This window comes from Tasmannia lanceolata, unplaced genomic scaffold (assembly GCF_043159265.1).
Source record: "Tasmannia lanceolata isolate RefF3 unplaced genomic scaffold, GAP_Taslan_0.1 ptg000723l, whole genome shotgun sequence".
NCBI lineage: Eukaryota > Viridiplantae > Streptophyta > Magnoliopsida > Canellales > Winteraceae > Tasmannia > Tasmannia lanceolata.
Genome location: NW_027519392.1, coordinates 60,369 through 73,093, shown reverse-complemented (window position 1 = coordinate 73,093; position 12,725 = coordinate 60,369). Strand labels below are relative to the sequence as shown.

General features: G+C 46.3%; 1 protein-coding gene across 1 annotated transcript; it reads right to left on the bottom strand.

Annotated features, from left to right (window-relative positions):
- Nucleotides 1-3,378: 3,378 nt before the first annotated feature.
- Nucleotides 3,379-3,948, bottom strand: LOC143868864 (putative mitochondrial protein AtMg01010). Its single transcript, XM_077376224.1, has one exon. The coding sequence runs from the start codon at nt 3,946-3,948 to the stop codon at nt 3,379-3,381; it is 570 nt and encodes a 189-aa protein (XP_077232339.1).
- Between the last annotated feature and the right edge of the window lie 8,777 nt (nt 3,949-12,725).

The window sequence follows — 12,725 nt, the reverse complement described above, 5'->3', positions numbered from 1 at the left end:
AGACCTTTCAGGATTGAAGGAGTGAAAAAAGGAAGAGGAAGATAAGGTAGGTTAATCCAAACCGCAGCAAAGGATGATTCTGTTTTGAAATCAAATGAGGGAGACCGTCTAAACAAACGAAAGAGAGAGTTTTCTATGATATGGGAATCCCTCGACCAGGCTTTTACAAGATCTTCATGAGAAGCTATATGGATCATGATGTGTCTGACATCTAGAGGGCCAACAATGGCTGGCTTAGCAAGACCCCAAGAGCTGTTAATGTGTGCGCGGATCGATTTGAGAGAGGGTCTTCCTGATGAAAACTTAGCCACAAGAGTATAGACAAGACCTTGTTCCGCCTTGCTAAGTTCGATGGGAGTGAGCATGAAAGCAGGTTCACCATTAAGCGAGATCTGAGGTTTAGCAGTAATAGGAACATCAGAAAGGGTGGGAGAAAGAGAAGGACGAGTCGAAGATTGGGATACAACCGCAGCAAACGAAGGAGGTATTGGCTTAGGGGGAGGAGGAGGTCAGGCTGCTTCACGGATTGCTGAGCTGAGGAGAGACCTGGATACTATTATCCGGGAGCGCGACACTTCTTTAAGTATTATATTCTTGTATGGATGGCTTATAGATGCTTGTAGGACTCCTTGTTTTTAGAGTACCCATGGGCTTGTAGATTGCTGAGTCATCGCGGCGAGGTTTCTTAAATCCTTACTTCAGGATCGTATCAGAGAGCTCGAGACCCAGTTGAGGAGTCGAGCCGATACAAAGCAGGAGAGAGATCTATCTTCTAGAGTCACAGAATCAGACCCTCTCATCCGCGAAGCTGGGGTGGGGTATGATGCCCCAACGGATAGATCTCCATCAACATGGGAGTTTTCCGAGGGAATGATCAGGATTGAGAGGCTGCACTTCAAAGGTATGGCTCTCTATCCAGCTGAAAAAGCCCTTTCCCCTTTTCATAATAATAAGGTAAGCTTTCATCTCCTGCCAGGTAAGACTGCTTCTTCAACTTCTCTACTATTCGATTCGGGCGGGCGCCTCCAGCCCGGAACCTCATCGTGAGTTGGCAATAATTCCAAGCAAGAAGAATCGTATCTACAGTGCCTATCTGTATTTCAATCTAAGGTCTAATTCTTTCTAGTCCCACCTTCCCTCGCGCCACGAAAGATCAACAACCAATAGTGTAGTGCGATCTGCATACCGAGCGTATTTCCGAGTTCCTAATCATTCGACCTCTTCATCCAATTCGTGTTTCTTTGCTGAGATCGGACCTTCCTCGTGGAACTCGGTAAAGGTTTCACGAGCCTGACCAAATCCAGAATTGGAGAATGAGCAAAAAGACTTCTCATTAGGGTTGATCCCTATTATATATAAATTACAACAACACAGTGGGTCATATGACACAGAGCCACATAATCTAGAAGAAAAGACAGACTATATGACAATACACAGCAATAGACAATAATATCTCTAACAGAGCCTTGTTGAGCTCTCATTCTATCTTCAATTCCTCTTCCTGCTTGGTTCATGGCTCCGTTTGCTGGGGGACTCCGCAATTGCAACTCGGTAAACAAGGCGCTGTCAAGCGTGCTATGCTACCTTATCTTACTTTCTTTTTGATCCAGGCTATATGCTTAACACAGACCTCTTTGTTGTAATGTTCACGAGGTTGTATATAATCCAATGTTCAGTGAGATGACTTTCCTACTGACTGAATCGCTTGAATGAGTTGAAGGAAACGAGGCTTCTGGCCCGGCTGGTCCCACTGGAGAGGAGAGTTTTGACTGCGAAAGAGGCAGGGGCGCGTCTGATGGTATCTCGTATATAAGATCACGGCTGCATTTAGGAGTGATCTTTCCCTCTTCTTAAAGCCGGCCGTGATCTCACTTTCCAAATAGAGTCTCTGCCGGACTGAAAGTGAAGGGGCCCGCCTCACCTCTCCCCTTCCCATGGCCAAGGCATGTGAAACTGATTCCCTTTCTGAGGGCGTTTTACATGCCCTATTCGACCATGGCCTTCTTTTCCTAAGAATGAAACTTCGTTTCTTCGATCGGAATACAGATGAGATCAGAAACGCCATCATTGGGGCAAACGATGCAATAGCTTCGGTTAGAGCAAAACCTGTCATATCATATCAAACCATTTTTTGTTTTCATTTATAAAAAAAAAGGGAGAGGCCCGACCACTCCTTTTGGCCATCTGCTCTCTTCCCTCCCTTTGAAGTGCATTTATCAGCTCCCCGAGTCGCTAGAAAGAAGGTGAAAGGCCCACTACTTCTTCATTCATGGCCTATTGATTTGATTGATCTCCCTTTCGTATTCATTCGACCTGAGGCAAAAGAGAAGTCATACAAAGAAAGGTTCTTTCATGCAATGCATAACGGGCGGGCCTCCTATGGATTCCTCCTTATCAATGAATGAAGGGGGGAGTATGAGGAATTTTTTCTATATGAAGATTCAAAAAGGAAAAGGGTCATTACATATCTTACTGAATAATCTGACTGAATGAGGAAGAGCTCTTTATGTGGTCTCACTTTACCACCATCTGAAATGCGCGAAACTTCGATTGGTGGAAGCCAGTCCATGAAGATTCTCCCTTTTCTTACGTGCAATTCCCCTCTTTCGGTAAGCATCCAGTATCTCAGCAAATGAACATTTCTCTAAGCTTATCCTGTAGCTTATACGTCGTTTGAAAGCTGCTCCAAGGATCCAACGAATAGCTAAGGTTTGTTGACGATCCCTGGCTACAATCCCAGGGACATCATAAATAGTACCTGCGACTCCTACTTTTTCCACTTCGCATATGGGCTTTATATTCTCTACGGCGTCAACCATAAGTTTGATTACATCGCGTTCAGTTCGAGCTGGGCGATGAAAAGTGTGATAAACAATAGCACGAACTCTCGTTCTTTTACCATCGATCATGCGAAAGTTGACAAACTTCTTGATCAATTGTTTTTGCTCACCATCCAAGCCCCCCATATAGCTGAGAATTTCCGAGCAATTGGAAGCCGCTTTCGATGACGAGGCCGAGAAATTGATATTACGCGATCGTTACTGTCCATCTTTATCAGCCAACTCCCCTGTTTCCATCTTTCCTTTCCCTTTCCTTTGACCAACAGGTCCTCGAACCCCTCGCATAGGCTTTTGCCTTGTTCTACCGAGAGATGAACTAAGGAGCGGGAAACTAAGAACCTCTGAACGACCGAACAATCTCTGAGCTCGGTCAAAGAGAAATAAAATTCGAAACGGACCATGAAAACGTTCAAATCTACCTGAGTAGATTCACCTTTGCTGCAAACAAAAAGAGGGGCCGTGCATAGCTCCCAAACGATTATAGATCCTTTGTTTGACATCCAAATCACACTCACTCCTTTCTCTGCGATCGACTCAGTTAGGGCCAGAATTTGTTTTTCAAAGCCGAAAAGGCCTCGGATTCTACTCCGTCCCTGCGTAGTTGTTCCAAAATATGGAACAGCTGTTCGTGGGAATGCTCCCCCGTGGATGTGCGGGAGTTCTCAAGGGCCCGCGCCCCGTGTTCCATCCAAGGATGCCCTGGGTCCAGGGCTGGCATTTGGGCCAGAATGTCTACTTTTACCTCGAATCGATCCCGGGCGTCGATTAGGGTAGAATCCAAGACATCCTGGGTAATCCCACCTAGATGGCGACTCAGAAGGCGCTCTTGGATGGATTTCACACTATCCCCTCCAATGACTTCATTATCAAGATAGGGATAGGGTGAGACGCCTTGCTCTGGTTCCATTTGAGGAGCGCCCTCTCCCTCTGCAGCAGTAGGCATCGACGCTGCCCCTAAATCATCCGGTAGGAAAGGGCGGACGGCCCCATAGAGTTCGTCGCTTGGTCCTCTAAGAGACGGTCCCCCCTCTCTCTCGGGAACACTTGCCGGGGGGAAGGGGCCCCCCTCCATCTCTGTTTCGGAGAAGGGCTCTAACAAGACCCGCATCTCGAATGAATCCTCCGTCCACGAGGACGAGCTTGATGGGCCGGAAGGGCCAGAATAGGGAATGACTTCCTTCCCCTTCCCCGAGACACTGAAAATGAAAAAACTACTAAAATAAAAAAAAAAAGAAAGAAGAGAAATTTGGCCATGTTTCCCGAGAGAGGCCGCCTTCTCTCAGGCCAGCTGTCTTCTACTTCTAGTCGACTGCTCTATGACGGGCTTCCCTGTTTCCTGGGCTCTGCTCGCTCGTCTACGCTCCGACCAAGCAAGTCATAATTGAAAAACGCGTAAAAAAGCAAAATGGAATCTTTTTTTTTTTTTCAAGATCAATATATATATAAATATCAAAATATATATATATATTGATGGATCCCTATCTCTTTATCTCTATCCACGGAGATACCTATCTATATGGAGAGAGATCTATCATTGAATCGATCTAGACTATCCTCTATCCGGATGGATATGTCCCTATGAGCGACTACGCCGATCTTTTCTTATATGTTTTGGCCACGTCCGTTTCCGCTCCGAAGAGGAAGGTTTGGATCTTTCAATCTTATGTCGTGAGGGATGTGACCTATGTTAGGTCCATAAGATACCACAGCTTTTGGTGTTCTATGATTCACCTCCGAATAATGAGTAGGTAGTTCGATCCTTTTGATTCTTCTCTTCTTAGTAAACAGATGGGGGGATCCGGAGCAATAGGTCGAATTACTATATAAAGAAGAGTTTTTCACTAAAGGACTTCTTGTTCGAGTAGGAAGATTTCGGTTTTTCTCGTTCCTTCTCCTCGATAAGAATATGAATTTTAAATGATACAAATTCCTCTTCATTCTGTTGTGCTCCGCGAAGGAACTGCCTAAGCATACTTTTTCGGATCCAAACTTCTTTGTTCTTTCTAAGTCTTCTTCTTGCATAGAAGAACGCAACTGTTGCAAAAACCGGGATTTGAGTAGTAGGCGGCACCCCCTCTTAGTTTTGAGTAGGCGGAACCATTCTGTTTTGGTTCTTCTCCACATTCTTACCGGGTGATCCAGGAATTTTCCTATTCTTTTTTCAACTGATATGTCGATATAGAAAGATCTCCGGATTTCTTCACCGCAGGTTCTCGCGTCATTTTCTTGAAAAGATATTAGATCACCGTGGGACACTTTCCAATGAGTCATGCTTACAATTCCATTATTCACACAAACCCTTCGATGACTTATCGGCTGCCTTGCTTGAGGAATAGTTTCACTAAAATGGAGACGAACCGGAATAACGTCCGATCTTGTTTCTGGATTGAGTGGAAAAGGGATATATGAAGTTCGTTCTGTTCCTCTGTGCATCTCTGTGATGGGTAAATCCCCATGAAAAAGGGGCAACTTTCGTGTAGTTTGTGATTTGATGTAACTGTTAAGATTTTGTCTCGGATAAATCTTTCTCTTAATGGATCTCCTCTTGTTCCTCAATCTTCGGAGAATGCGGCGTTGTATTATTGTAAGTTCTCTGTTCCGAACATTTCCTGGAAGTGGACGACAAGTTTTAAATCTTAATGCAGGCAAGGCATATCTCGTTGAATCAGTCTTTTTCGCCACATCGCGTATAACGCCCCCTCTGCTGCTGGCGGGCGGATGGATAATTTCCGACTTCGATCCATACCCGCCGGGCCGGGTGTAATGAATATAGATCTCCCGCCAGCTGTCTTCTCTTCCTATCACTTAACTTCGTTCGAGAGATCTGATCTCTTCGGACCTCACCGGGCCGGGCGAAGGGGAAGGAAGGGGTGGGTGGTCCGGGAACAGCAACGGGAGAGGGCTCGTAGCCCCCCCTCTCCCTCTTCCCCACGCCTATTTGTTCCCCGGGCCCCGGAGAGATGCGGAACTCTTTTTTTTTTTTTTTAGAAAAAGATGAATAGATAGGGCCGTGATACATTCCGGAATATTGTGTAAAGGTAAATAGACTCTTTTCGTCCCCTTTTCGATGCCCGCCGGAGGACCTAAGTGAATGTTTTGGAATGGGGATGTTCGCCTTTTGTAACAAGTAGACCCACGATACGGACTAATAGATGTTCCTACTGTTACCCGTAAGTCAGATCTATTCATATAAAGTAAGTCCCCCCTATGAGTAAGGCACGGCTTCTCACTTTTCATGAATGTGTCTCCCCCTCTGCCTGCTTATTAGAGTTTGACCCGCCTTTGACTCTGCTTGCTTCTGACTCCCTATGAGCCGTTTTACGACCTGACTTTTTTGGAGGGTCGGCGGGACATGGGAGCCTCAGCTCATGCATCGGTTTACCGAAATCACCCCCACTTCCTTCTATTCAAAAGGCGAGCAGCCCTCAAACTAATAGGCCATGTTCGCTCGCTTTATATTATACATTAGCCCTAAAGTCAAGTAGGTAGCCCCGAAAGCCTCACTCATAAGTTGCCGGGGTTGACAATTGAAAAGGCAGATGGGCCGCGGAGTAATGGGAACGAGGAAAAGTCGTTATTTGATAGTTTGGAACAGAGATGCGAACGGTGGAAAGGGCCCGCCTCCACTCCCCTTTCTCCTCCAACCCACTTCTAGAGAGGCCTATACCTAGCCTAGAGCTGGGGGCCTCGAAACAGATCAAGCGGGAGTCTCAGTCAGAATCACTCTACTGTGCCGCCGATCCATTGATACTCTACTCCATTCATTGCCAAAAACAAGGTGGTTTTCTTTCAAGCCACACTGGAGATAGGGGAGGGAGGTGTCGGCCTCTCGTAAGGCGCTAGGGTTGGTTGGGTCTTTTACTTTGACCGCCGCTGCGGTAGCCGAAGAATCCTACGCAATCCTAGAGCTTTATATATAAAGTATATATAATAGATATCGCTTAAAAAAAAAAGGGGGGGGGTCCTCACCTCTTTCTATCTTTCTATGTAGATCGCGTATAAAGGGAAGGTCGTCCCTGTCCCCTTTCTTACCACAGAGGGTGTGCATTATCCTAATGAAAAGCAGACCCCGCGTTAGCTTAGCTCCAAGACGCTCTAACTAGCATAAGTCAGAGTTTAGCCTACTTACTTGGCCTAGCCGTCTTCCCCACCGGGTATTTTATTGACCGCCGCTGCTGTTTCGGGGGCGGCGGTCAAGGTACCACTAGAATCAGATTTGACCTTCTGATCCCAGCAGCGTCCCAAGCTCCTTGCCTGAAGAGTCGTAGCCTTTCGTCTTGACTTCACTCCCGAAGATAAATGCATAAGGTCAACAAACTTTTTCTTTGGTTTCACATCTCGGGCATCCTGATCGGTATCATATAGACGACGGAGGCACGGGGAGAAAACGGGCGTGACTGCTTCATGATCGTAGGAACTAGTCTCCTCGTCTGAAACCTGGCTGCTCTCCGCATCTTCCCTGCTAGTCGATTCGTCTTAGGGGAGGCCATATGAGGTAAGTGCCTTCAGAACGCTTCCCTCGACTTCAACGAATTCTCCGGAGACAACCGACTGCTCTTCCTGACTTGACCGCTTTTGCACTTCTCTCTATTTCGATCTTCGTCGGACGAGACAAAAACCCTGTTACAATTAGAAGAGAGAAAGGGAAATTGTCTGCTGAGATTAGGTGTATCGTCACATATTTGATTAAGGTGCTTCGTACTTGGATCCCCATTCTGAGATGCGACCATCACTGTTGGACAACTCTCCAAAGAAAGCCTTGGATGGGCTTCCTTGGCCTTCGAGACAATTGTCTGCCGCTATCGCCACTTATCTTTTGAAGGTGCTTCGTACTTAGATCCCCGTTCTGATCCATCACCGTTGAACAACTCTCCGAAGAAAGCATTAGAACAGTGAAGAATGGCGAGGGCACCCTAGCTCTTTTCTCTCTGCTGCCCCTAAGCAGGATACTAGGTTCGGATGCGGATGCTGCAGCTAAAAAACCTACCATCATATATATCTTTTGACTTTTCACGTCAAAAGTCAAACAGACATATTAGCGCTTGTTCTCTTCCCCTTGCCTGCTAGCTATTGATGGAAGTTCCCGGCTAAGGGACGGATGGAAGGACATCGATTGGCTAATGCCATCAGTTGTTGGGGGAGGGATTGATAGATTCACTGATAAGCCATCCCATCTCGAATGAGATGTCGGAGGGAGAACGAATGGCTTTTTTTATAGATTATATAAAAGGTGTAAAAAGATCTTTCTTAAGCTTTGTAAAGAGGGACGCATATATCAAAAGGCTTTCCTTGAGTTCCTTTATGACTAAACTAATATAAGAGGGGTAGGGGGGCAAGGAATGCCTTTGTTTGGGATAGCGGAAGCTTCATTGATGATTGACAATATAGCTGGAGAGAGATTCTTCGGACCATAATAAACACTCTTAATTTGATTTATCTTCTGCCCCCTTACAGGCGAATCAAGGAATTTGAAAAGGCCTTTGTCTTGCCATTCAAAAAAAGATTTGGAAATTAAAGATGGGAAAGCAGAGGACTACCTCTCGGACCTCTATAGGCTTCTATAGTGCCTCCTGAAAAGAGTTCCTTAAGACCCGAGCCCTTATTGATCCGGTAGCCTGCTCCTCCGCTAAGACCAGGATTTCCTCTCGACGCCCCATCAACGTGAAGTTTGAACTCACCAGCCCCTTACTCAACATAGGGGTAATCCATTTTGTGAGACTTCTTAGAACGAACACAGATAGGATCAATATTAAGCGACTTTAGGGATAAGGAATCCATGTATGAACCCGGGGAGTTAACATTTAATAGAAAAGTTCAGTCTCTCAGCCAATTCACCACTTTCTTTTTGATATGCTCAGAACTAGAGAAAGAATCTTCAAACCTTCTTTTGTTTTTCTCGAGCCAAATTTCCCACGATACAACGTAAGGAAGAAAGGCGATGGTTGCATGGATTTGAGTCTTTTTCCTCCCGGATCTGAACCATCTTAATATTCTGGAATGGATAGATTCCAATTGCATCCCACTGATATTGAAAAAACTTTCAAAGACGTTCCAAATGTCACGAGCCAGATTGCTCTCCACAAAAGGGTGATTAAAGCTTGCACTTTTTTTATTAATGCTGCAAGAGCAGCGGCTGGCAAGCCGAATTCCAATCTTCTGAATAAAGGCGTCCACTGAGATGCCTCCATGAATAAGCTTCCATGCAAAGAAGCTCAATTTAGTCGGGACGTGTCTACTCCAAACGAACTTAGCCCAGAATTTCTTTCCAGCCCTGGGCCGGATCTTGTTCCAAGCAGATTGAACCGAAAAAACACCTTTGGGATCATTAGTCCAGACAACTCGATCTTCTTTAGATGAAAGGGAAAACCACGGTTAACGATGTTATCTAGGACATTCTCAGTTACCGGATCTCCTCTGCTAAGATCCCAAGTGCCATCCTCCTTAAGGATCTCATTCATTTTAGGGAAGCCCCCCTATCACTTAAAGGCAGATAGCGGGCCTGGTCAATAAGAGGGAGGCACTTTCAATGAGAAGAATATAAGAGAGCCAATTATCTCGCCAGAAATCCATATTATTGCCTTTGCCAATGAGCCATTTTGATCCTGATATAATGCTCCTGAGCACAGAACAAATCTCCTTCCAGGTTCTAGAGCAGCCATAAACTTCATGGGCCAAGCATAAGTGCAGATTATTAGCATACTTTCTTAGGAAAAAATGAGCCCCTCCAGACAGAAAGAGACTCCTTCCCCTTAGCTCTATAAAGACGTTTCCATCCCAGCTTCATACGGAATGCCATAAAGTCCAAGGCCCCCTTCCTCTTGTTAGGGTCGATGGGCGTGAAGGCTTAAGGTAAAGGGCAATCGCTCAGCCGCTGCTTGAGCCGAAGCCAAGTCCTGGACACGCTGCCGCTGCAACTCGGCCTGGGCCCAAGGCTTTAGTCCCTCCAAGAAGTAGAATAGCCTGTCTTTCCCTGTAAAAGACGAGATGGCATGTCCTTGATGTCCAACATAAGGGCCGAGAACTGCTTGACGTACTCGCGAACTGTGCCTGTCTGATGGAGCCGCCTCAAGTTTCGCCTACTTATTGCTTGAAAGTAACCCTCGCCCTTCCTCACAACATAGGGCTCGGGGAGGAACTGGTTCTTGAGTTCTCTCTTGAGATCTTCCCAAGAGTCGATGGTACACCGCCCATTCTGAATATCTTCATATCGAGTACGCCACCACAACTTGGCATCCCCCGATAGGTACATGGTAGCTGTCGAGACTTTCCCCTCCCCCTCCAAGCCCCTATAAAGTAAGCTATTGAATTTGAATAAAAAAAGAAAAGTAACTTCCTTTGTTTGTGCTGCTTTGCCTATTTAATATAAGAGAAGGAATAAATGCCATGCCATCAGCCCAGGCGAGGTCAGGTTCATAGACGGAGGTTAGGCCGTTGAACTTTTGCTTCTGTTGGGAAGCTCTTAGTCTCACTTATTGCAGTTCTTTATGACACGAATGCTCGCGATTATGATTGATTCCATATCAACTTCCAGAGGGGAAGAGTAGATTAGGAGATTGGTAACCTTTCTTTTTTGCCCTATCTATAAGGGTACGCTTGGGGGTTCCTTTGATTGCCTGAGATTGGCTTATGTTTGACTATTTCGCTGTCTAATACATACGCGAGGCCATAGATATGGTTAAGGTTCAGGGGAAGGCTAAAATAATGGCTTTCGATAGCTAAACGACGAGGCAATGGATATTGTACGACAGCGACAAAAGAAAGACCGGTTCCTTACTTAGTCTGTTTGCTTTCTACCTCTTACTGAGCAGGGGTTTCACCCCCCCCCCCACTAATTGAGTAGACCGTTTCTTTCGTGCTTGGTCCGATGGCGATTGCGTGCTGGAAGGCGGGATTGATGCCCTACTTCGCTTCGCCTACGTACGATATGCTGACGACTTACTATTTTTATGGTTTTTCTATTACTATTTTATAGCCTTGTGTGACTGACCAAAGCAGAGGAGTAGGTTCGGTAATCCACGGAAGTAGTAAGGTTAGGAGGTTAGGTTCGGGGTCTTTCTTAGTTTATGGGGTCTCCCTAAGGCTTATCTGTAGCCCGTGGACTCAGCTTCAATTGCATTACTTCACTTATCACTTCGAAACATGAACCCCTCGATCGACTAATATGAATTGGAACTGGCTACAGAGGAAACCGAACCCGTCACTCCAACACTTATTTCTTGTGATTCCGAGGGCTAATATTCAAATTCAAGCGGGAGGTTGTAGACTATAACTATTGACTTATATTATGTTGTCTCCGCAGCAGCTCCAATAAGTTCAGATTCTTATTGCCTCAAGCCCTACTAAGTAAAGGGGGAAAGGCTTATTTTATAGAGAGAGAGTAAAGGTATTTTCGATTGGGATGCCGACGAGGTTCTCAAGAATTATGGTGGGAAGCCCGAGTTTCTCTATTATAGTATCCGGACCTGAGGGCTTTTTAGGACGAAGGACGACTTACACAAGAGGCTTTTCGATCTGCCTGTATCCAGCGAGTGGTTGTTTGTTTGCGGCTCTAAAAGAGTTGCTGATGCGCCAGTGAGGAGTTCCGGGAGTACAGAAGTATAGGCCCCCCTCCCTCCTATGTTGTAAAAGGGAATGAAGGGAGGGCTTTCTTTCTTTATAATCAGAGGAGAAGCTATCTGACTTTCCTGGTAGTGTGCCTTCTGGTTTCGGTGAGGAGGTAGGCTCCACTGCTGTAGACTTCCTTCACAACGTGCGGTCCATCCCACTTTGGATCGAACTTCTTGCCCGAGCGTCGGGAAAGGATGATTGGTCGTCGTACTGCGAGGACCAACTCTCCTTCCTTCAATGATCTTAGTCGGACTCTCTTGTTGAAAGCTCGAGACAAGCGAGCTTGATAACAATCAATCCTTTGTTGTGCCTGCAACCTTTTTTCATCCAAGGCCTCAAGCTCGGCAAGCCGTAACTTAACATTGTCCTCTTCGGTGAGACCTTCTTGGATGGCAATCCGTAGAGATGGGATTTGGAGCTCCAATGGAAGGACAGCTTCAACCCCGTACACCAAAGAGTAAGGTGTAAACCCCGTGGCAGTCCGGCATGAGGTGCGGTATGCCCATAGTGCTTCGTCGATCCGCTCGTGCCAGTCCCTCTTGGACTTGGAGACAACCTTCTCAAGCAACTTGCAGAGGGTCTTGTTGAATGCTTCTGCCAAGCCGTTGGCAGGTGCATTGTACATGGTGGAGTACCTTGTTTTGAATCCGAATTTCAGGCAGAGCTGATTCATCAAGCTGTTCTTGAAAGGCTTCCCATTGTCCGTGGTGATGAAGCGAGGGATGCCATATCGGAAGATGATGTGGTTCTTGAGGAAATGGACAACAGTCTCCTTCTTCACTTCCTTGAGAGGGACGGCTTCAGCCCATTTGGAGAAGTAGTCGGTGGCCGCCAAGATGTACTGATGTTGCTTTGTGGACTTTGGCAGTGGACCGACTACGTCGAGGCCCCAATTGTCGAATGGCCATGATGCTACGGTAGGATGGAGTGGCTCAGGGGGTTGTCGTATATAGTCGCCATGAAACTGACATGGCTTGTATCTCTTGGCAAACTCTATCGCATCTTTCACCATTGTGGGCCAATAGTATCCCATTCTCTTTACTTGGTCGTGAAGCTTTGGTCCCGACTGGTGAGCACCACATACACCTGAGTGGGCTTGTTGCAAGACTTCCTCGACTTCTCCTTCTCCAATACAGGTCATGAAGGTTCCATTGAATGAGCGTCGGTAAAGTTGGTCCTTGTGATAGAAGAAGCGAGGAGCACGACGACGGATCTCTGTCTTGCGCTTGGGGTCTTCTGGCAGCTTTCCGTGTTCTAAGTAGTCGATGAGGGGCTGTC

Bases quoted from the DNA above. Each gene is read 5' to 3' on its own strand.
- LOC143868864 (XM_077376224.1), bottom strand. From the start codon at position 3,948: ATGCGGGTCTTGTTAGAGCCCTTCTCCGAAACAGAGATGGAGGGGGGC.